This window comes from Aythya fuligula, chromosome 1 (assembly GCF_009819795.1).
Source record: "Aythya fuligula isolate bAytFul2 chromosome 1, bAytFul2.pri, whole genome shotgun sequence".
NCBI classification, from domain to species: Eukaryota; Metazoa; Chordata; class Aves; order Anseriformes; family Anatidae; genus Aythya; species Aythya fuligula.
Genome location: NC_045559.1, coordinates 6490134 through 6512906, shown reverse-complemented (window position 1 = coordinate 6512906; position 22773 = coordinate 6490134). Strand labels below are relative to the sequence as shown.

General features: G+C 35.9%; 1 protein-coding gene across 3 annotated transcripts in view; it reads left to right on the top strand.

Annotated features, from left to right (window-relative positions):
* The window catches only part of UPF2 (UPF2 regulator of nonsense mediated mRNA decay), a 53014-nt gene extending 30576 nt beyond the window's left edge, over positions 1-22438 (top strand). For all 3 annotated transcript variants that reach the window (XM_032192045.1, XM_032192028.1, XM_032192036.1), the window contains 10 exons: positions 3170-3355; positions 3879-4082; positions 4633-4908; positions 6049-6232; positions 9984-10123; positions 11487-11591; positions 12900-12998; positions 13705-13872; positions 18533-18674; positions 22314-22438. In XM_032192045.1, the coding sequence (XP_032047936.1) occupies positions 3170-3355; positions 3879-4082; positions 4633-4908; positions 6049-6232; positions 9984-10123; positions 11487-11591; positions 12900-12998; positions 13705-13872; positions 18533-18674; positions 22314-22438 (1629 nt within the window). The remainder of the gene's footprint in view (positions 1-3169; positions 3356-3878; positions 4083-4632; positions 4909-6048; positions 6233-9983; positions 10124-11486; positions 11592-12899; positions 12999-13704; positions 13873-18532; positions 18675-22313) is intronic.
* Positions 22439-22773: the final 335 nt, after the last annotated feature.

The following is a 22773-nucleotide window of genomic DNA, read 5'->3' as shown; positions in this document are numbered from 1 at the left end:
TGAATGTCATACCATTTATTGCTGTGGTGCTGTCATAAGAGGAAAGAGGTGGACAAATTAACTGCAAGTCTTAGTTGTAAAGTGCTTTGTGTCTTGAAAGGAAGCTTGAGTGCTTCAATTTTCTAAAGATTTGCCAGCTGCTGTGTTTTATTGTTAAATATATTCCTTTCCATAACCAAGTATTTTTTCCACGAAAGCACTGTTATCTTCAAAAGACGCTTCAGTTTTTGCTGGCATTTTTGTAGTTATTAATTCTTCCTAACTTCTAAAATTTTTATTATCTTTACCACAGCTTCTTTACCTAATTGACTTTTTAAAATTTCATGCACCATAAAAATGTGATTTGTCTTCACAATGAAGTCACATTTAGTATACATCCAGGGGTATAAGAACACAGCTAGCAATCAGCAATCACTGCTTCAGTAACAGAAGTATAAAGCCTCATAAGGTTTCCAGTAAATTTCCATCTCTAATGCATGAGGAACCAGGAAAAGACAGGATGGCAAAAATGTTTTGAATCCCTACTAATTGAGGTGTAAAAGGTGCTATAGAAACTACAGAAATTTTGACTTAAATACTGTTTTACAGTTTGGATCATGGGCTTATGGTGCTGGTAAGAGCTGAACACTTTCAGTGACTTGTAACAAGCAGAGAGGTTAAATGTCAGTCGTGCTGAAATACTTCTCTGAATTGGGCTTTTAGTGCTTGTTATGTTTTACTTGGTGCTTTCTTTTTCTGTGTTGCCCTGAAAAAGAATCTTTTTCATTATGTAAATGTTTAATCTTATTTTTATTTGGGGGTAGGAGCGAGACTATTAACCTGATTTTCAATGGATTTTCCTTTGGGAACGATTCTGCAACATGGAGGGATGTTTTGTGGCTGGCCTTGAAAATAAAAGCCCTGTTATTGTTTTACCTTGAGCATTTTAACATTGCTTCTGATCTGTCCCTTTTTATTAAAAGAAAAAGAGGGAAAAAAAATCTTCAAAAGTAGTGCTTTAGTTCTATAGCTAAAATTTCATTTTATCCTAATGAAATGAAAACCCAAAATTAATTAGCAAATACCTATAGTCTTAAGTGTTCAAGCTTCTTTCTTCTGAAGTGAGTCAAGGTTTTTGTTGCTGTAGGGAGAGTATTGTTACTGTTACACATGTCTATCTGACTTGATGTCATAAATGAAAACGGACAAACACAGTTCATTAAAATGGTGATGAATTTTAATAGAGAATAGGAGTAATGCCACTCGCTTAAGAGTTTGAATTAGAATTGCTCAAAAAAAAATAATTATGATTTTTAAGATGTGGGGTAGTGTGTATATATAGTGTCTCTTGTGGATAGACATTTTAATTAAAACCTTTATTTATAGTGTAACACAACTCTTTATAACACAAGAAAATACCCAAATGATTTATTTCTTGTTAAAAAAAAATCTTCCTTTCAAGCCTATCTGCTGTCTTCTCTTATGCTTTACTTAACTCCACTTCAGTGTTCAGCTTGTAGTGCAATGTGGTTTTGCTGTCTTATAACATTTGCCATGTTTTCTCCTGATGCATCTAGAAAAGGCCAAAAAGATTTGCAAAATGATACTAGCATGATACAGTAAGGTTTTGGAACTTTCTGTTGTAACTGTTTTTTCCCTACTAAGTATAAACAGCACGTAAAACAATTTATGTAGTTGATAGTAGATGCGCAGCACTTTAGCAAAACATGGGTAAATTTGCTACTACTTGACAGGAATTTCCTATTTGGAAAGGAACACTCAGAGAATCAAAGGAGAGGCCATTTGTGTCATGGAAAAGGTTAAAAACGAAGTGCATTAGGGTTTGTGTCACATGGAGACCTCCCAGGCAACAGATGCAGGCAATCTAGGAAAATTGCCTTATGTGTTTTGTTACTGTGTTACCCCAAGTTATTCTTCCTCATTGATCTACTGGCTGAAACTCAAGGCTAAGGAGCTGTTTGAGTATCTTTACGTTTCAGTTTAACTGAGTCACTGCCTTGTAAAAGAAGTTTAAGTTTATTCAAGCTCAGTAGAAAGTTCAGCAAGATGACAAATTGTGCTGCTCCATCAAAGGAGGTTTAAATTCTTGACATTGTTTTTATGTCAATTCATGCAATCCAATAAAGCAATTGTATGCAGCAATAAATAGTGTTTGCACCTTAGTTTGGCTTACATTTGCTGTGAATTACTGTATAAGCAACCTCTGTTGAATTATGAAGTCCAAGTCTGTGCAGCTTTTTTTCCTGTTTAACTACCTTGAAGTGGTTTAGAATATATCAGTTGATGTACATAAAAAAAAAAAAAAAAATCTGTGCATACGTATGTATATGGAAATGTTTCATAATGGAATTAAGCTCATATACATCTCTAGCTGTAAAAATCAGCAGCTTTGAATACCACTTGTTCTTGTACAGAATTCTTAGATTCAGGAAACCTTTAAAAACCCACCAAATAAATATTGAAGTATGTATCCAAAATGGAATATGGCAAAAAGATTATGTTCATTGAGGAAAATGAGGACAGTCTTGACAATTAAATACAGTAATTAATGTTGACATATGTAGTAAGCTTTAACTTCTATGATATTTTTTTTTCTTCAAACATTCCTTTATGGTAGGTATTGTTTTCTGTGCAATCTACACTGCTTTGGTAAACAGTAACAATGAAGCATGTAATAAGAAAAATGTCATTGCCTAAATCATTGAAAATTCCTGTGAAACCCTCAATATAATAATATAGAATATAAGAATATAATTCTGGAGTTGCACATTGCTGTATAGTTTGGCACTTTCATGTTGATGCAATACGTGTTAAGAAATCTGTATTTCAGCAACTTTACATCAGATGTGGTTAATGAGATAAGCCGCCCTGTTCAAAATATCTTATTGAACTAAATGAACAGCAGCATTTAAATTTCAAGTTTGACATTAGATAACTTTTTGGTAACTTTTTTTGTGGTTATCTTTCATAAAAATAGAGCTTGTAAAGAAAAATTACGATGGAAATAGCATCACAGAAACATATATATATGCATTCTTTCCTTTCTTCATCAAATGTTTTAACTTTTTTTTTGCAACCTTTTATGTTTCCTTTGTCCCAAACTTAAATATAAAAGGTTTTGTCTTGAAAATGACAATATCTCTAGCTGATCATTTGCATTTGTTTCCAGGAACAAATGATGAGAAAGAAACAAGCAATGCATCTTGACGCCCGCTATGTTACAATGGTGGAAAATGCCTACTACTACTGTAATCCCCCTCCAGCTGAAAAAACTGTGAAGAAAAAACGTCCTCCATTGCAGGAATATATTCGTAAGCTTCTCTACAAAGATCTCTCAAAGGTCACCACAGAGAAGGTAAATCCTTTAAAAATCTTGTTACAAATGTTGCTGGAAGTGATGTGGTATTAAGTTGTGAAGGGTTTGGGGACAGGTACATTTTTTTTCAATTGTAAGGAAGAAGGATCTGTTTTGTATCCTCAGTTGTTAAAGTTTCATTTCTTGTAATGCATAGTCATGGACCTACGCTCTCCAAAGCATTAAGTGCTGAACAAAGAATGAAATAAGAGTCTTTGTGCTAAGTATCTTACATTCAGAGTGAGAGATAATAGACTACAGTTACTTACAAATAGCAAGAGCAGACCGTAAGAACAATGAAATCATGGAACAGGTTGGTTAGTAGCTAGAGAACAGCATTTGGGTTACATCTGCATCTGTAGCAGCTATGAAAAGCTTTATAGATGGTGTTTGAAGAAAAGAACAAATACTGCTTTTCAGGTGCTTACAGGGATTTCATCCCAACTGTGGAAGAGGTGATGACTGTGAAAATATTGATATTTTGTCTGCTAAAATGTTCAACTTGTCTTAAAATTTGATTTAGGTCCTGAGACAGATGCGCAAGCTGCCTTGGCAGGATGCAGAAGTAAAAGATTACGTTATATGCTGCATGATCAACATCTGGAATGTGAAATATAATAGTATTCACTGTGTAGCCAACCTCCTAGCAGGGTTGGTCCTTTACCAGGAAGATGTTGGAATTCATGTTGTGGATGGAGTACTAGAGGATATTCGACTAGGAATGGAGGTAAAAAATAAATTAAAAAAGGCAATAAAATAATGCTGTTGAAGGAAAAGAATCCTTAGATTCTGTATTTTTTCTGACTTTTCTAGACATCTTTCAGTTGTTTCCTTTATATGTAGATTCATTATAAATAAAAAAAAAAAAGTTTGCAAAGATTCCTAGGACAGGTTTTTTTTCCTCCTCTGTCATAACAGAACTCAATTTATTCTTGCACAGTGTAGTCAGATTTATGCAACTTCAAGTCACTGGAGATTAGTCCATGTTTTGACTGAGGTTACAATCACAATTCTCTGGGTGGTGAAAAATTATGGATTTTGGACAGAGCATGTTAAATGTATTTGAACACTTACAGTAGCTATTTCTTGACTGGCTCTCATAACTGTCTTCAGTACATTTTGATTTTGTGTAATGCATGTGGTTATATATAACCATCTTATAGTTAATTCTATCAAGCATTTATACTGCTTTTCTGTTTTTTAAAAGGGAAAAAAAAGTTTCACAAAGATTCTATTATGTCTACATGATAAAAATGACTTTTTTCTTTCCTGTAAAGGTTAACCAGCCAAAGTTTAACCAGCGGCGGATCAGCAGTGCCAAGTTTTTGGGGGAGCTTTACAATTATCGAATGGTGGAATCGGCTGTAATATTTCGAACTCTATATTCATTCACATCGTTTGGTGTGAACCCTGATGGTAGTCCTAGTCCACTGGATCCCCCAGAGCATCTTTTCAGAATCAGATTAGTCTGTACGATCCTTGATACCTGCGGGCAATATTTTGACAGAGGATCCAGCAAACGAAAACTTGATTGCTTCCTTGTGTACTTCCAGGTATTGATACACTTTTGTCATAGCTCCACAGATTTCTTTAACAAGTTAATGTATGGCAGTCTGTTTGCATCTTTCTGATTGTTCTCCACTATAATTTTTTAGAATCTTCTCTGTCTAGTAACTGTTTGTATGTGAAAGTGAAGTGTATGTTGACATACAGATGTTACTGTTGATCCAACAAATCCCAAAACACTGGGGTAGCAGTTGATTCACTGGAGGTTTAGGTCTGCCAATCAGGGTGTCTCAGCAAGTGGAGAAATGGGCTTATGGAAACCCTGTGAAATCCAGTGAAGGTAAGTATCAAGTGTGGCAGCTGGGATGGAATAGCTCCCTGCAACAACACAGGCTGGTACTGCCTACCTAGAGAACAGCTTTGCAGAAAGAGAGCCAGAACTCCTGGACTGCATGACCACAAGAGCAAGAGGCAGTTCTGCACCACTGTGGTGATGAAGGCCAACAGCACACTACTCTGCATTGACGAGAGTGTAGCCAGCAGATTGAAGAAAGTGATTTTTCTTTTAATTTCCTTTCTACTTGACTTTTAAGGGCCACATCTAGAGTATTTTTTCCAGGTCAGGGTTTCCTGGTAGATGAGAGCCTAGGAACAGAGCTGATTCTAGTGGAGAGGTTCACTATAAAATGATCAGAAGGATTGTGGTTCCCACGTTATGGGGTCGCTCAGTTTGTAGAACACAATGTTATATGGGGGTGGTTAGATTGCTGTCTTCAGCTATCTAACAGAGTTTGTGAAGAAGGAAGAGTCAAATTCTTCTCAGGCACACTTATTGAGAAGATGAGCAGTAATGACCACAAGATGCAGCAAGTTCTGATGGGATAGATTTAAGGCAAAAAGATTCTACGATGGGAGTTTCACACAGTAGGATGGGTTCCCATGAGATGATGTGGAAATTCCATTCACTGAGATCATGCTGCAAGTTTCTGGACCTGATTTCTTTCTGCTTCCTTCTTGAAATTACACTAAAACAGTGTTTAGTGGTGTCAGAATATCTTCGTTGTTTGAAATAGAGTAATGATGTGAAATGTTCTGCATTTCCTACTCCACAAATGTGACTAGGCATTACAAACTTGGTTGTATGCGCTCTGGCAATTATAAACTAACTTGAATATTTTTCTTTCTAGCGGTATGTTTGGTGGAAAAAAAGTCTGGATGTCTGGACAAAAGACCACCCATTTCCTATAGACATTGACTATATGATCAGTGATACACTGGAACTCCTGAGACCAAAGATAAAACTCTGCAATTCTCTGGAAGAAGCTATCAGACAGGTTCAAGACTTGGAAAGAGAATTCTTAATAAAATTAGGTAAGAGAATGCACAAGGGGAATTAAATCTTTTTTGACAGTTCCTGTATAACTTAAAGTTGTTCGCATGATGATGGTGGGTAACTATCGTTATTCTCATGGTATGATCTTTTTATTCTTGAAAGTGTGTTTTTCAATTCAATTACATTTTTCTGATCTCCATAGGGCTCATAGAATCTTCCAACTCTTAAGTGTTGGGGTGTTTTTAAAAAATAAGAATAAAAAACACAACAAGGAAGTTGATAGAAATATATTATTTATTGGTGTGTGTATGTATATAATACGTATGCAGCACTATGGTGCAGACAAAATAGTGCAAATGCTAAGACAGCTATGAATTTTATCAGAAAAAAATTAGAAATCATGCTCCAGTACAAAAAGCAAGGAGCATCTGCACATTCGATTACTGTAGCCTGGTGGTTGGTGGATGGAAACCAGCCTAAGCATTGTGGTAGATTGGTTGCTTGCAACTCATGTGTTCCTTCCCCAGTTCTGAACTTGACTACAACTGCTGTTGGCAAAGTAAGCATTAGTATAAGACTATGATAAAAGAGAGAACGGGTTTCTTTCCAGATATCATGTATTTTGATCCTTACACTTTCTTTGGAATAATTTTGAATGGGCTTTACGTTTCAATAGAGATCAAAGGATAATTTAGTTTTCACGAATTAGAACTTTGGATTATTCAGCTTACTTTTTCCTTACAATATCTAGCCTGTAGCTCCTGCAAGGGCAACAGTGATGATTTATTTATAAATAATGGAAGAGGTATTTATAAATCTTGCTTCAGTTATCTATGTTACAATCAGTTAATGTCAGGAAAAAATGATGGACTTGCAAGCACAGCTCACAAAAAAAGTTGACAAAAAAAAGGTGAGTGTTTATCTAAAACTACCATCATACTTAAGGAGGGCTATGTACAAAACATTTTAATAGTTTTTGGACGCTACTATGCTCATTTCTCATTATGTAGAGTTTTTTAATCTTAAGTTTTTATTTGAATATCAGATTCTTCATGACAAGCTTTTATATGTAAATTTTACATTTTTAGGTGTTAATTACAGCCTTGTAAGCATTTCATCTAGGTAGACAAGTTCAATTTTCAGAGTAATCCTTTAATCCAGTGGAATGAGTATGTGTAATTGCTGGGTAAAACATTGCAACTTACACTTTAAGAGGAATTTATTTTAATACTCTGTTCATTTAATTGATGTACCTTAAAATTACGTAGGTAGTAACTGAAATGCAGGTAAGAATTCCCTTATGGTATAATTAAATTACTAGCTTTTATGCTCTCAAAATGGTAACTAAGAAATAATTCATAACTCATTGTATAAACTGTGGTGTTCTCTGCAAGATACTGAGCATTTCCTCCACACAAATGGTAAGAACTTTTGTTCTCTGAAAAACTGCTGTTGCTGTAGCAGTTTAATTCAATGTAGTTAAATACTGGAAAAGGGGGGGGGGGGGTTGCTCACTAAGTATGAGGAAGTTCCCCCTGCTCAAGTTGATTGCTCTTCCAAAATTGCTTGCTTGCTATTAAACCTCTATATAGGGTGGGGGTATTTCCAAGTCCTGCTTATTAGGACTATTTGAAGTTGGTCTCAGGGAGATTTTCATCTGCCTCTTCTGATGTACGGAGGCTGTGATGATAGATGTGAGCATATCTGAAGGGAATTGTGGTGTTTTTTTTTATATATTTTTTAAGAACTCTAGTAAAACTGCAGTTCATGATCAACTTGTACCCACAGTCCAATGGCCCACGGACAACAGTACTGAGAATGTATCGTGCTGCAGACCGTGATGTGCTTTGCTTTTGTCTGTTTGAAGTGTCATTCTAGGCAGAATTGGAGTAGTTTGTTGCATGCAGACCTTGAAATGGGGACTGTTGGTTCCTGTGCCACTCTGGTGACTTTGTGTGGGTGAGAAAATACTGAGAGTGATTCCAAAGAAACTCTTGCGTAATTCCGGAGCAGAGCAGATTTTGAAGAGCACAGTGTGTAAAGAAAAACAAACAAACAAAATAATTGAAACCTCTGGAATATGAAGAAGGAAGTATACCTTAGTTCACACAGCACTGAAATCCTCACTAGCTACTATATAGCCATAAATGCTATTCACTTCACAGTTTTGTCTAATTTAAGCATGGCTGTAAGGATTCACTTCTTCCTAAAGCTGGCCTTTGTGATCTTAACTGTCAAACTTTGAGATTCTGTAAAGAAACCTGGCTGTGTGTATATGCATTTTGCACATAGATAAAAGCATCTGGAGGTAGAGCTCAATAAATAAATCTGTTATGCAGCAAGCTATTTGCCTATTGAGAATCTAGACTTCTGGTTAAGAACTACATGTTGCAGCATTTGTTCTCTGCCATATGCAGAATGCAAATAACGGGATGCCATGAGCACAGAACTGGTGTGTTCATATGCTGTCCAAAAAAACTTTAAGCTAACTTTAAACTTAAAGTTAAAAAACTTTAAGGTGTGTATGCTTAGTGACTTCAAATTTTGAAAGTAGTAATTTCAAAATACGAATGCTGAACAGTATAGTAATTGTACTGATCCCTTAGCAAAATCGTCAAAAAATGACTGGCTTGGATCTGCTGTGTTGTGGAAGGCTGACATCAACATCACTTTCTGCCACATCAAGCCGTGATCCTCTGGAGGATTAAATGACTTGGTAGATCCATGAAAATAATTAAAACAATGTATGAACAGGATAGGGTATGATACAACTTCGTTCTGTTTTGCACAGGATGGTTTAAGTTTTGCAACAGCAGTTTTCTAAGAAGCCCTTTTTCATGAATATCAGATCAGTGCTCAATTCTCAAATATTTTCTCTGAAATAAAAATCTAATAAAAATCTGCATCCAAAACTAAAACGTACACCACAGCTCTGAAAGAAACTAAAGTTTACTCTTCACTACTGTAGGAATGGTACAGGTAAGGAATATTACACTGAAAGATATCCTGTTGAAAGAAAACAGTTTCTGGGAAGTTAGGCTTGATTCCTTGCACACAGAGTACCCTAAAACGGCTTGAGGAATAGCAGTGGCAAGCAGGTCAGTACAGGAAAGCACAAGATGAATTAAAACACAGTGAGAGAACGGTCAGTCCTTTCTGCAAGTAGGATGAGCACGTTAGCCAATAGTTTTGGAAGAGGCTCTGATTTTCTTAAGACTTCATGTGGGTACTTATATCCTCGTAGGCTCAAGTGCAGCCTCAGAGCACTAGAAAAGTCAGAAAGGTTGATTATAGACTGAGCAAATGTTTCTTTCAAAACTCTTACCTGTAACAAATAGAAATACCATCATCTATTATTTCTCTATCAACAGAAATACAGTGGAAAAGTTTGAGTACTTAAAGCGTGCTAAAGAAAATTTAATCGGATGCTTTTTGACTAATCTTTAAGAACTTGAAGATTCTCTTGAAGTAGCACAATGTACTGGAAGTAATGCTGCAGGGGTTTTTGTCTTATGGACTCTGCCACTTCAGTTGAGCATCCATGACTTAGGGCTCGTATGTAATTATTCTCCATGTTTTCCTCCTTTTCTTGAGGGAAGTTGTTACCCTTGCTACTGATTATTTATGAACAAGGTAACTATATAGAGAAAATACTTCTATTGAAAAATAAATTATGACCCATTGGAAGTTTTAGTATTCAGCAGCAGTGGACTTCTGAAGTGATCCTACCCACATCATTTTTAATATTCTAACTCTTTTCTTTGTTTTAAATCTTTCTCCAATCTACAGGGCTTGTGAATGACAAAGATTCCAAAGATTCCATTACAGAAGGAGAGAATCTGGAAGAGGATGAAGAAGAAGAAGAAGGTGGAGCAGAGACAGAGGAACAATCTGGAAATGAAAGTGAAGTAAACGAGCCAGAAGAAGAGGTGAATTTAATCATTTGCCTTGCCTTGCATAAAAAGCATGAGTAATCAATATTTTGATGCTTTCTGAAGCCCTCCTGTGTCACAGTTAACAGATGAAATGTGGATATGTGCAACCAAGTCAGTACACCAAGGGTATATTTCTGTCCCAGTTGTTTATATGTGGAAAACAGAATACAGTGGTGTCTGAGGCTTACCCAAAGAAATTTTGATGAAAAACTTGAACTGACAACTTTACTTAGGGTATATGCTGCTTTTCAATCAAAAGATGCCTTTAGTTTTTGTGGCATGAAAATACCTTCAGATCGTTGTCTTTATCTGTTACAGAGGCAAACATATTGACTAGATGTCATGTAGGAAAGATAACAGGTGTTCAGAGTATACCTGCATAATGTGAACAAATAAGATTTATGGAGCATAATAAGCTTCCTTGTTTACTGTGCTGGTAATCTTCGCAATCAAAAGCGTAGCCAATAAAAAAAGGCAGACGTACATATAAATTGTAACTTGTCACTATGATACAGCAAAGTTGACGTGATAATGTTAGCATAATGCTAACATGAATTTCATCAAGGAAATAGGAAACACTTTTTCTCCTTATACTTGGGTTTCTCCTTATACTTGGGTTGGTTTACTAGGAATCTCGTTCCTAGTTTCAGTTGATGACTCAGCGTTAAAGTTTCTGAAGTTTGGCTGGTTTTGTGCCTTTACCCACAAATTAGTAAGATGATTAGAATCATAAATGGTTGAGGGTGTGAAAATGGACTTCTGGAGGTCTTGTCCAACCACCCAGCCCAAAGTAAGGTTACCTGTTACCTACAGCTGGTTGACCAGGGCAATGTCCAGATTGAATAACTCCAAGGATAGAGATTCCACAACCTCTGCAGGCGATCTGTACTAGTGTTTAAAAAACATTGTAGTAATAAAATCAGTATTTTAAAAAACCCTTATGTTTAAATGAAAATTTTCAACATGTTCTGCTATATGTTAATGAAAATGGTAAAAAAAGCTGGCCGAGTTCAGACTGTAGACTTGCTGTGAAACACTAAAAAAACAAAAAACACCAAAAACATTTACTAAAACTAAACTAAACAGGTTCACATGAGGGTGGGGTGTGAAAGACGCAGAAAATGTGTGAGAGGAGTCAAATGCAAGAGGGCTTTTTGCTTTTTCTCCAAGTGAAATGGAGTGTTGGGGTGTTTTTAGCATTGGAAACAGACATCAGCATGTTGTGACTGAAGATGTATAATTCAGTTGTGTAAAGCCTTGTATTCCTCAGAATACCACTGGTGAACAAGCGTAACTTTTTATCTTTAAAACAGTTAAGTTTATTTTATTCTCAAATTATAAACGTTGAATGTTTCAGGAGGGTTCTGACAATGAGGAAGAAGAAGGTGAAGAAGAGGAGGAAGAAAACACTGATTATCTTACAGACTCCAATAAGGAAAATGAAACTGATGAGGAGAATACAGTATGTATTGTTACTCCAAATAAGTAAATTAATTTATGCTGCTTTGGTTTTCTTTACTGAATGTTTTTTAGCCAGTGCTGCTCATAATGTATTGGGAAGACCCAGCAAAAACCCCTCCTGCTATTATTTCAAATACATTTAAGAGCTTATATTTTCAGACTTTCACTATTGCCTTCTGAAAATGTTAATGCCATCAACTTTACTACGTGTTTTCACAGGACTGCATTTTCAGAGGTAGCTAGACTGGAAAAAGTTGCATAAGTGATGGTTTTGCAATGCCAGTAACGGTAGCAAACTGGTACAAGGTAACCTGTACTCTGTACTACATCTCAAAACCAAAAAGGAGACAAACTAAAAAATGTAGAATACCTAAAATACGGATTTTGGAATAGCAAATTGTAATTAAGCCTGAATTGCAGTTACATAGTAATGAAAATAATGATTGTAATAGAACAATGTGTTGGGATACCGACTTTAAAAAGCAGCATATAAAAGCTTTCTTTTTTTTTAACCCTGCTGTTAAATCACTGATCAGAGAATAGATTTCAGCATAGCTTATAGCAGAGGAACAAGCAGCATTGTTGCCAAAAGCCAAAATGAGTGAGGTGTGGAGCTAGCACTTATATTGCACGGTCTCCAGTTCCAGCACTATTTAGATGATGTGTTTACTTGGTGCTGGTCTGCTGCCTTAACTATGAGGCATTGGATCTTGTGCTGACAAATTTGTGCTCATGGCATCCTGTTGCCGGTTGAATTCCAGTTTCTTCACAGTTGTAGGTGTCACTGAGTAAAAGCATTTCTCTACCAGTTTTGCATTACATTTTGGTTCATTTTAAAATTGAAAATACTTAGTTATTTTTCCAAAGTTTTAAGCAGTGAACACTCTGTATACCAAAAGGTACATTAAAGTGCTGTTTTTGTTGTCACGTTTTTCTTTCCAAATACTGAAGGATGTTATTTGTCGTGAAAACATCATCTAATTTTATGGACTTCAAGGAAAAATTAGACTGCGTGTAGTATGGATAGAGATTTTTCGTTTTGATGTTGTTGTTCATAGAATATGTACATGCATGCTAGTATGTTCAGAATGTTATGAGTGACCAACCTTCGTAATGCAGTAAATGTCAGAAGATAATTCTTCAAGAAAATAATTCAAGCAAAAAACATTTTTCTTTAACTTTTTTTTAAAGCTTTTGATTATGTATATCATGGAAACAATGAAGACTTTTTTTTTTACTTCTGGACTGAATATTCATATTTCTGAAATTGATGTAATGGAGGTGTTTTTTTTTTCTTCCATTGTAATAGGAAGTAATGATTAAAGGAGGAGGTCTTAAACATGTTCCTTGTGCAGAAGATGAGGACTTCATTCAGGCATTGGATAAAATGATGCTGGAAAATCTTCAGGTATAAACCTTTTTAAGGAATATAATTAGCTGTGCAGCTACATTTATTTACTTATTTTATAAGTAAATGATTAATGCATAGGTAACCATGCTAAAAAATGTTTGTTTGTTTTTCTCATGGCCTTTCTTAAATTGGCATGCTTAGATAAGTAGCCTTCAGACATTAATAGCTTGGTCAGTGAAAATATATTACATGCTGACATCTTTTATTGGTTAAATAATAATTGCATCGGATATTAGGCAACACTTCTGACTTCATTGTAGACTACCCAAGCTTAGCTTATAACATGTCTGAAGCGTAGCTGCACTTAAATTTACATCACCTCTAAGCGCTGTATATGGTTTTCAATTGCATCTGGTAAATACTTGAGTACTGCAAGCCCTGAACAAGGACTGTATTAATCATATGCAATAAAAAACATCCTGAATGTATGATTTCCATTCTCAAGTATCACTAATCACTTCTGTAGATTTCTTTCCTTAAAAGGTTAGGTTATCCAGAATTCCTTTAAGATATGAAGTATTCTGTCCCTGTAGATTTCTTCTTTGTGAGGAAAACAAAAATGTAATAAGATCTAGTGAATTGATTTATATATTACTCTTTCTTGGAAGGTTAAACATGTTCTCAGTCATAAAGATGTGAATGTTACTAGGCTTCCTCATATATTTAGCATGGATTATTTATACAATTGACATCCTTTTAACAGCAACGGAGTGGTGAATCAGTTAAAGTACATCAGTTGGATGTGGCTATTCCCCTACACCTCAAAAGTCAGCTGAAGAAGGGTCCCCCACTTGGAAGTGGAGAAGGGGAGTCAGAGTCTGGAGACACAATGCCGTTTGTCATGTTAACACGAAAAGGCAACAAACAGCAGGTAAGAGTGTATGTAAGGTATAGGTTTTCCATTTAAAAAAAAAAAAAAAGCAGTGGGGAATATTCTTTCACTTTTTTAAAAGTCACTCTCTATATGACTTTAAAAGTCATTTTTTATTTCTTCATTTTCTCAGAATAGGATGCAGACCTTAATTTTGAAGTACAGAAAATAACACATGCAATTCCTTGGAATTCTTGCTGGTTAATAGTAACCAAGTATAACAATTCTTTGTTTAAATTGTACCGTTATTAATTTTACGTTCCCTGAGCAAACCCACAGGAACAGTGGTATGTTTTATTTTTAAATATTGTTGAAGATGAAACACGTGGTTGACAAACAGGCACTGAAAGTTCAAAGGAGTAGGAAAGAAAATGTGAAGGAATATTCCAAAATCCCAAAGATTCTGCAGATGTTGCTGAAAACCTTCAGCTTCAAATCAAAATATATAATGCTTGCTAAATTCAGCTTCTGAAGTAACTGCTACTTGGCTGAATTTGTTCAGCTTGGAAAACAGTCATTATCTGAAGGTTTTTAAAGAGGATTCTTCCAGAATGAGCTGAGCGAATGTCTGTGAAACTTAAATGAAAATCCTGTTAACTTAAAACGAAAACAAAACAAACAATCAACGAAAACTACTCCTTGCTTCATGCAGCAAAGCTGTACGTTTGTCTTGGCTCTTTTCTCCAGTATATGCTGGAATGTTCCTGGATCAGCAAATGTATAATACACAAATACCTAACACTTACCCACATGAAGGACATAAACCGTGACAAGAAATTTACAGATGATTTTTAGTTGTGTTAATTGATGATAAAACTGAATGACTCTAGTGAGCTTGTGGAAAGCAAAAACAAGGCATTATTTCATTCCATCCATCTGTAGCTGTTTTTTTTTTTTATTTAGATCTGTCATTGCTTTGTTTTTGACTTCTGTTACCTGAATTTTTGCAGTAGTGCTTAGTAGTAGAGTACTTAATAGTAAGCTGAAACAGAATCTCTTTTTTCCCTCTCAAATGAAAGACTTAAAAATCTGTAGGAAGTGAGAAGGTCTGTTATCACAAAACACTAGAGAAATGTAATTTTGAATCTGTTTTTAAGCTTCCTTATTCTGTTAAGAAAATGCTGTGCTAGGTACGTGCTTTCAGAGTATAAGTAATGATACCTGTTTGAGTAAGCACATACTGTGTGTATTTAGCAGTGATGATTAACTGATTTCCTTACTACATTTGTTTGGTTATTCTGCTGTTCTGGAACTTGAACATTGCGTATAAAGTTATAAGTGAGGAATTCTAACTGCTGTCATTGAGTAGAAAAGGGATTTAGAGAACACTGCAAAAAAGTGTTTGACTTCGTCAGGATAACTTACTGGGAATATCCAGTGACCAGAAATATTAGGATCTGCATATTCTTAGCAAGGGGAAAATATTGCTGGCATTCTACAGCTTGAAAAAGAAAGCACAACTTGTTCAGGAGATTTTCCTCCTTCTTCCCCTAGTATTTGCTTTTGGGAGTAGGCTCTTCCTGCCAAGACTCCTCTAAGTGTTTCTAGAAATTATTATTTTTTAAAAAGTCACTCTATACACTACTTCATTTTTTTGAGTCAATGAAAGGCTTCTTTGTCCATAATTTTGCATTCAGAAAAAATACGTCTTAGTAGTCATTTTTATAGAAAAATAAGCAGGAAAGAAGAGGTGGAGTTGAAAAGAAAATAATAGCTTCTTAAGTGCTTTATTTTAAAATCTGTGAGCAGAAATTGTACTGAGTTCTGAAGTGTTAAATATAATGTACTGGTAACTTATAGCTGTAAACTTTTCAGCATTTTCAATATAAGCACAAGGATTATGCAGACAACCTAGATGGCTGTAAGTAATTTCTTATCCTTACAGTCAATCAAATGGTGAGCATCACCACCTCATTGTAATGTCAACTAACCACTTTATATCTTATCAGTTGGCTTGATCTGTGCTCTTTGTCAAAGGTACTGCAGAAACTGGAAATCACAGCTGTAAAGGAAGTATTTATTGATGAAAATGGAATGCACTGAGATTCCCTTTGGAGGTTAATATTTGATAGCTGACATCCAGTTGTTAAATGGTCCGTTCAAATGCCAGTGTTCTGCCTGATTTTAGTGGGACATTGGCTACCAGTTGTTTGAAATAACACAACTGATTGCTGTTCACCAGCAGCATATAACCTGAATTAATAGTCATTGCATGCTGATAACAGCAAGGACATCGTATTTTATCCTCCTGGGTCAGCCTGTGATCATCAACAGCAGCTGTTAGCAAGAATATCAGGTAGACCAGTGTCTTATTTTTACCTGTCACCTACGTTATCCTTGCATGACAAAACTGACAAAAGGTAGCAGCAGTAGAACTCAACATGGATGTTGAAAATCAGACTGTGGCATCATGAGTTACCCACAAGAAGTGAGAGAACAGAGGGAAGTAAAGAGATGCATCATAAGAGATGAGATCCAAGATATAATACCATTGGATGCTTTTTGAAATCATCCAAGATTTATGCCAAGTAGATCTGAACACAGGTGAGATTTAGACTGTAAAATAGAGAGTCACCCAGTAGCAAGAATTGTGGTTAGTACCTAAGGTAAGATTTCCTTTGAAAGATCTTTAGCAAGATAGCATAAAAAGGTAATATCCGTAGAATGGTCACCTGGGCTTGAATGTTAAGTTCCCTCTTCTCAGTGAAGTTTTTATCAAATCCGTAATGTAATCTGGTCTTCTGAGTGATCATTTTAAGTTCGTTCTTCAGTTTGCCATCTCAGAAGTTGAATTCTTTATAATCTGTCCCCATTTCACAGATTTTGTAAGAGTGTGTCACTACACCTCTCCTCTCTTTGCAGATTGGGAATGTTCCATGTTCCATTAGCTCAGTAGTCACATCCTTTAGTGATTGTCGTCAGTGACTTGATGATTTCAGCTGACAAGCATCAGATTGCCTTGAGATAGTGACTCAGTGATATTTTGTTAATTACCAGCCTGTTGTTTTTTGGATCCTTTGCTTTCATTTGCCCCATTATGTGTTTCACTTTTTTCTTTTTCCTACTGTGAGCAGCCTGTCTGGATACATTTACCACCCACTTAGACACGGTAAATCCATGGAATAGACAAAAAGCAAAGGGCGTATTAAGATGGCTGAGGAGCTTCATGGTGAAGCTAGGAAATGATTATTACCATGAGATACTGCTAATGGGCTGGTTAGTTTTGCTTGTGTATTGTGTGTAAACCTCATTTGAGAATAACTGGGAACTTGCAAAGTCTGCTCATCAATAAGTAAGTGCAGTTTACCTTTCTCTTGGAATTTCAGGAACTTTATATTTCCTACATACGCTTTAACAACAAGCTTGTATTGGCATTCAATATAACTGATACTTTGCATAATAATAATAATAAAATCTTCTGCCTGATTTGCTTCATTAAGTAAACACTTCAGTTGATAGGGCTTTATTTTACTCTTTGGTTTTTTTTCAGTTCTTGTAAGAGTCAATCTGAACTGCTTGAAACAGTTTATTTTCAAATGTAACATCTGAGTACTTGGTATCTTCTCACACTCCTCATTAATGCACTGCCAGTGGGGCACTGCTCTGTAATAGGTACTTTGAGCTTTTTTCAGTAATTACTGCATGAAATACTACGTACATGCAGTGAAGACTCTGTTTACTACATAGCATCTCAACGGAGGTTTTGTTAATGCACCATTTCATCTGCGGTTTTGACAGCGTAGCAGAAGAGAACGCTGAAATTTGCCCGTTTCTATTTCTGTGGAAATAGATTTCAGATGATGAGACCAAGCTGCAGGATTCAGAGTAGTTCGTGGAATATGGGGTGTGATTATCTTTAAATGCATTATCCCACTTATAGCTCAAATATTTATTTCTAATGGAGATGCAATTGAAAGGGGAAGTGAAATTTTTCTGAATGTTTGCACAAACTTTAGTGTTAAAGGGTTTCTGAAAGCTATTGTTTCAGTTTCAAGTCAGATTAAAAATTACTTATATATTTTGGGATTACTCTAAAACATTTCCCTGTGGCAATATAAGCTTGAATTTTGAGTCTGAGGACAAAAAAAAAAAATGTATCCATCGCTATGTGTTTTCCTAGCACCAAGGAGCCAGAATCATCCACAGAAAAGAAGAGTACTCACCAAGGAATGCTGGAGGATAGCTGAAACCCTCAGGTTTTCTCTCCTCTGTTATCACAAGGGATAATGGTAGAAATTCTGCTTAGGGGTTTCATCTCCTTTTTGGAAGGAAGAGGACTTTGTAGGGAGATGCAGCTTTCTTGAGCCAGCTGTGGTCGTTATCTCAAGACCAGTGTAATTCACTGTGGGGATGTCTATGTAAAGAGGCTTGTATCAACATAAGAAATGAAGCATTGTAGCTATGTGTTGCTGGTGAGAATTAATTTTGTTCCGATTACTCAGCCTTTTTTGTGTGTTCTGTATGTCTTCAGAGCGTCTCAATACCTTGTATTTTTCTCATGTGTCATTAAGCAAAGTAGAGCTTAAACAAAAAAAGAAGGAAAAAATACTTTTCAGTAGAAACTTCTGTAGAAGGTAACTCATCATAACGTAGAAATAACCATTACCCTACTGTCTTTTTTTGTTCTCTGATGGGCACTTAAATTTATTTTCACTTGCAGTTTAAGATCTTAAATGTGCCGATGTCTTCCCAACTTGCTGCAAACCACTGGAACCAACAGCAGGCTGAACAGGAGGAGAGAATGCGGATGAAAAAGCTCACTTTGGATATCAACGAACGGCAAGAACAAGAGGACTACCAGGGTAAGAAAATAACCGAGTGCTTCATTTTCATCTTCAGAGGAACTTTCATGGATCTGCAGAAATATCTGTGATAATTAGCAGTAGAAGTTCTGAATGTTATTTTGTAATGTTTCATGGAAAACCTGTACTTCAGCTCTTCGTTATATGCACACTTTACTCTATGCTCAAAGATGGTTTCACAGCTCTTCCATGAAAGGGAGCTTTTAAGTGGGTCTCAATAAATCTAAACATTTGTTTAGTTTGGAAAAGGGGAAGAACTGGGATCACAGCTTCCTTGAAAATAAGCTAACACAAAATTAATCTGATGGTTGTGGCATTGTCTCCATTACTGGAAGAGAATTGAGTTGGATACAAGAGGAATTCAATTCGTGCAATTTAAACTCTGGTTTTTAGATATAAATACACAAAGGTATTTGGGGTCTTCACATTAAGATGTGCAAATACTTACTGGTAACCTTTGCCTGAAAAATAAGACTATTAACCTCAGCTGTTCCAGGAGCCCTAAAAATATGGAACATAATATATTAGCAAAATGAAAGTTTCCTACAAATTATAGCTTTAAAAAGCAAATTAGATCATGTATAAACCAAGCATTTTGGAACATTGACAAATTGAAATAATTAATACAACAAATCATATATAGTCCCTGAACTAGTGCACTTTTTTTTTTTTCAAACTATTTTCCTAGTAAAGACTAGTAAACAAAGCCAAAACAAATAAAACTGACGGTATTCAGTTCTCTTGTTAATTTTTCCATTTAATATCTCCAAAGTTCCTGCTCTATTTTTTGTTGTGAAGATGCTGCAGTCTGGTGGTAATCACAGTATAAGTAGTTAATTATCAGGAAATCTCATTTAAGCTATTTAGTGAAAGGTCATTATTCATCAAGAAATGGGAAATTTAAATTAAAGCAGCAGATCTAATTATATATATATATAAAAAAAAAAAACACACCATGGAAACTTCATTCAGGATTTTGATAACACAAGAACTAAGCTTGTAATCCTGAAAAGGATTATTTTTCCAAAGCAGGTGTCTACGGAGTTGTGAAAAGGATATACAATATGTTCTTAGAGTTAAATGTCATACTCTGCTTAAATTTTTTTTTTCCAAGACACTTCCCTCTTATAAAGTCACCTAATGAAAAAGAAAGAAACAGTAGACTTCAGAATTAGACACTTAAGTGCATTTTTCAGACTTTTTATGGGGTTTCACTCATTAATGACTCTTCTGATATTTTTATGGTGGTCAGGGCATTTAGTTTATTAGGACCTGTCTTGTGAATTTGTGGGTATCTTTAAAAAATCAGCCTGTTTAATGTAAGATTTTATTGCGAGCAGTTGTGATTCATATCTAAAAGATGATCACATTCGTTTCATTTTATGTTCTCATATTTTTTGTAGGTGCTGTCTGTAAAGCATTAATTCATGGGAAATAACACTCTAGAAATAGGTTTTGCCATAACTAATACCAGTTTTAAAATTGATTAATTTTTACTTTGATTCTCTTTTGTAGACCTGGCTAACATGCAAAGTAAAACCAAACTAAAAAGGACACTAATTCAGTAGATTACACAGGCTAAATAACGCTCCTGTTTGGCATTATTTTTAATTACATATAAAATAAATATAAACAACATGCAGCCCATGGTTCCTTTTGAGGGTTCCTTTTGAGGAGTCAGCTTGCTTCTAACAAGTTGGTACATATATAAACACACTGACATTTAAAACCAACTCTTTCTTTGTTTCAAGCTTTGAAGTTACCAAGGGTGGGGGAAAGTCATAATTCCTGGAAGAGTGCCTCAAGGTTGTCCGAACTGTTTCATGTACATTTGTTTTTTTCCATTTACACAGTTTAGGTAATAAATAAAAACTTAGCTGCGAAGTACTTCAAAGTATTATTAAGTAATTATTTAATACTAGTTTATGTTTATTCGTATTACACACACTTTAATGTGAAGAAGCAATAGGAACTGGGTGATTTTAACTTAGGCTGGTATTTTTGTGTACATTTTTTTTCTTCACTAAAACCAGATAGGTGATGTGCTCAGCCTAGCTAATATGTTGTGTTCCCTTGCCTTCTCTCCCTCCTGTTATCTTCTCAATTACTCAGTTTCTCATGTTACTGACTTGTCACAAGCTCCACTATTTTCTTTTACCCATGGTGTGGAAAACAGAAGAGACAGGTACACACGTGCTGGATGGTTCGGCGCTTGCTTCTAGCGCCTGCCTGGCAGTGTACCATCATCTGCTGTTTTCTTCCTGGTCTTGACATTGCCTTGTTAGAGATCTGTCTTGATAAACAGAATTGTTTCTGAAGGATGTAACTTCCTGACATTTACAAGCAGGGACTATTCAGTGTGTTGAATGGTTTTCTTGGCCTTTTCTGGGTGTTGATAGGGGAGAATGCAGCATACAAACACGTGCTTTATTAAGTGTTGACACCAATATTGTATATTAAATCATTCATAGCTTTGCAGTTTCCCAAAGATTGAATGGATAACTTCCAAAATGCATGCAAAGCTTTCAGTAAGTGGTGATAGAACCTCACCAGTCTCCAGTTCTGGCTTGTGCAAGTCTTCCTGAGAGTAGTGGAAGTTTGTTTCTAACAGATGATGGGCATGTGTCTCCAATACCAGCCTGGAGATTAGCAGAGATTACAGAACCAGACAGAGCAGACTTTCAGAGATAAGCTGGTTAGCAGCTCGTTCTACCTTTCCTCTTCAGCTATTCCATCTGTTTGCTGAGCAGGGTAGATTCTTGCACAGGTGGACTGTCAGAACTGCTTGCTGTCCGATGTGCTGATGTATGGACAGAGGGTATGTGGAGGTTCTTGTGATGTATTTGTAATTGTATCAGATACTTCAGCACCATTAGTTTAGTCTAGTAAAGACCTATTTTTTTTTTTTATCACAACAAAATGAAGTGAAGCTTTACCAAATGTCAACACATCATGCTTCTACTTAAGCTGTCCAAAAGCCTGGATGTCCAGTGCTCAACTGGTAACTGCTCTCAGCATCCACCTATTTCTTCCTTCTGATCACAAAGAGCAAAATTCCATCCCAAAGACAGCTGCTGTAATGTAGGTCAGTTGAGTCACCCTCTTCAGGTCTGTCTCCTCTGTAAAAGGATCCTATTAGGACTAGTTTAGACAAATACCTGACTTACGTATGCTAATTTAGGACAAGTTTCTCACGGCTTCTTCACTTGGCAGCAGCATTGTCCAGTTGTTCCCATTGCAGGGCAGTTTTATGTTAAGGCTTCTCACAGTGCTGTGAACCTTTGTCCCTCATCATTGATTCAGTCAGTGGTAGCTGCATTAGGAAGGAAAAGGTCACAGCTCCCTCCTTAAGCACCTGTGATGAAAATCATGGCTGGCAGTTCCTTCTGTAAGAACATCTGGAAACACAAGTTCACATTGTGGGGTAGTGTGGATTTGTCAAAGCTGTCTGTGCAATTTCAGTAATTAAAAAAAAAAAGAGCTGCTCTGGAATAACATGAGAAGTCTTAACTCTAAAGCAAAAAAAGTGTAAATAATGTTTTTTTCTACTTTGTAGCAGTGAAATGTGATTTGTGTAAATTCCTCTTTAAAAAGATACATAACAAATGTATTTAACTTTCTTTCCATATGACATTACAGAAATGTTGCAGTCTCTGGCACAGCGTCCGGCTCCAGCAAATACAAATCGTGAACGGCGTCCTCGTTACCAGCATCCGAAGGGAGCACCTAATGCAGATCTAATCTTTAAAACTGGTGGGAGGTAGGACAATCTTCCTCTAAATGTGGTAATTCTGGTTCTAGGCAAGTAATTACCTTCATAATTGAGGCAGATAATGATCTGCATAATGTGAGTAGATTTGTTGGTTTCCTTTCTAAAGCATTCTCTGAAAATACTGAGCAATGTTTTGTGCTTCTAACATGGTGTCTGTGAATGTATCCTTGACAGAGTTGGCAAGCCAGAGGATTATTTCATTCAGTAGTCACGGTGCAGTTTTAATATGTCTCCGTGCCTTCTCTCACTCAGATTAAGCTTGAGAAAAACTAGCAAATTAACATTGCAGCACAGATTTGAATAGGCAGAAGATCAGGTGAAATGGAG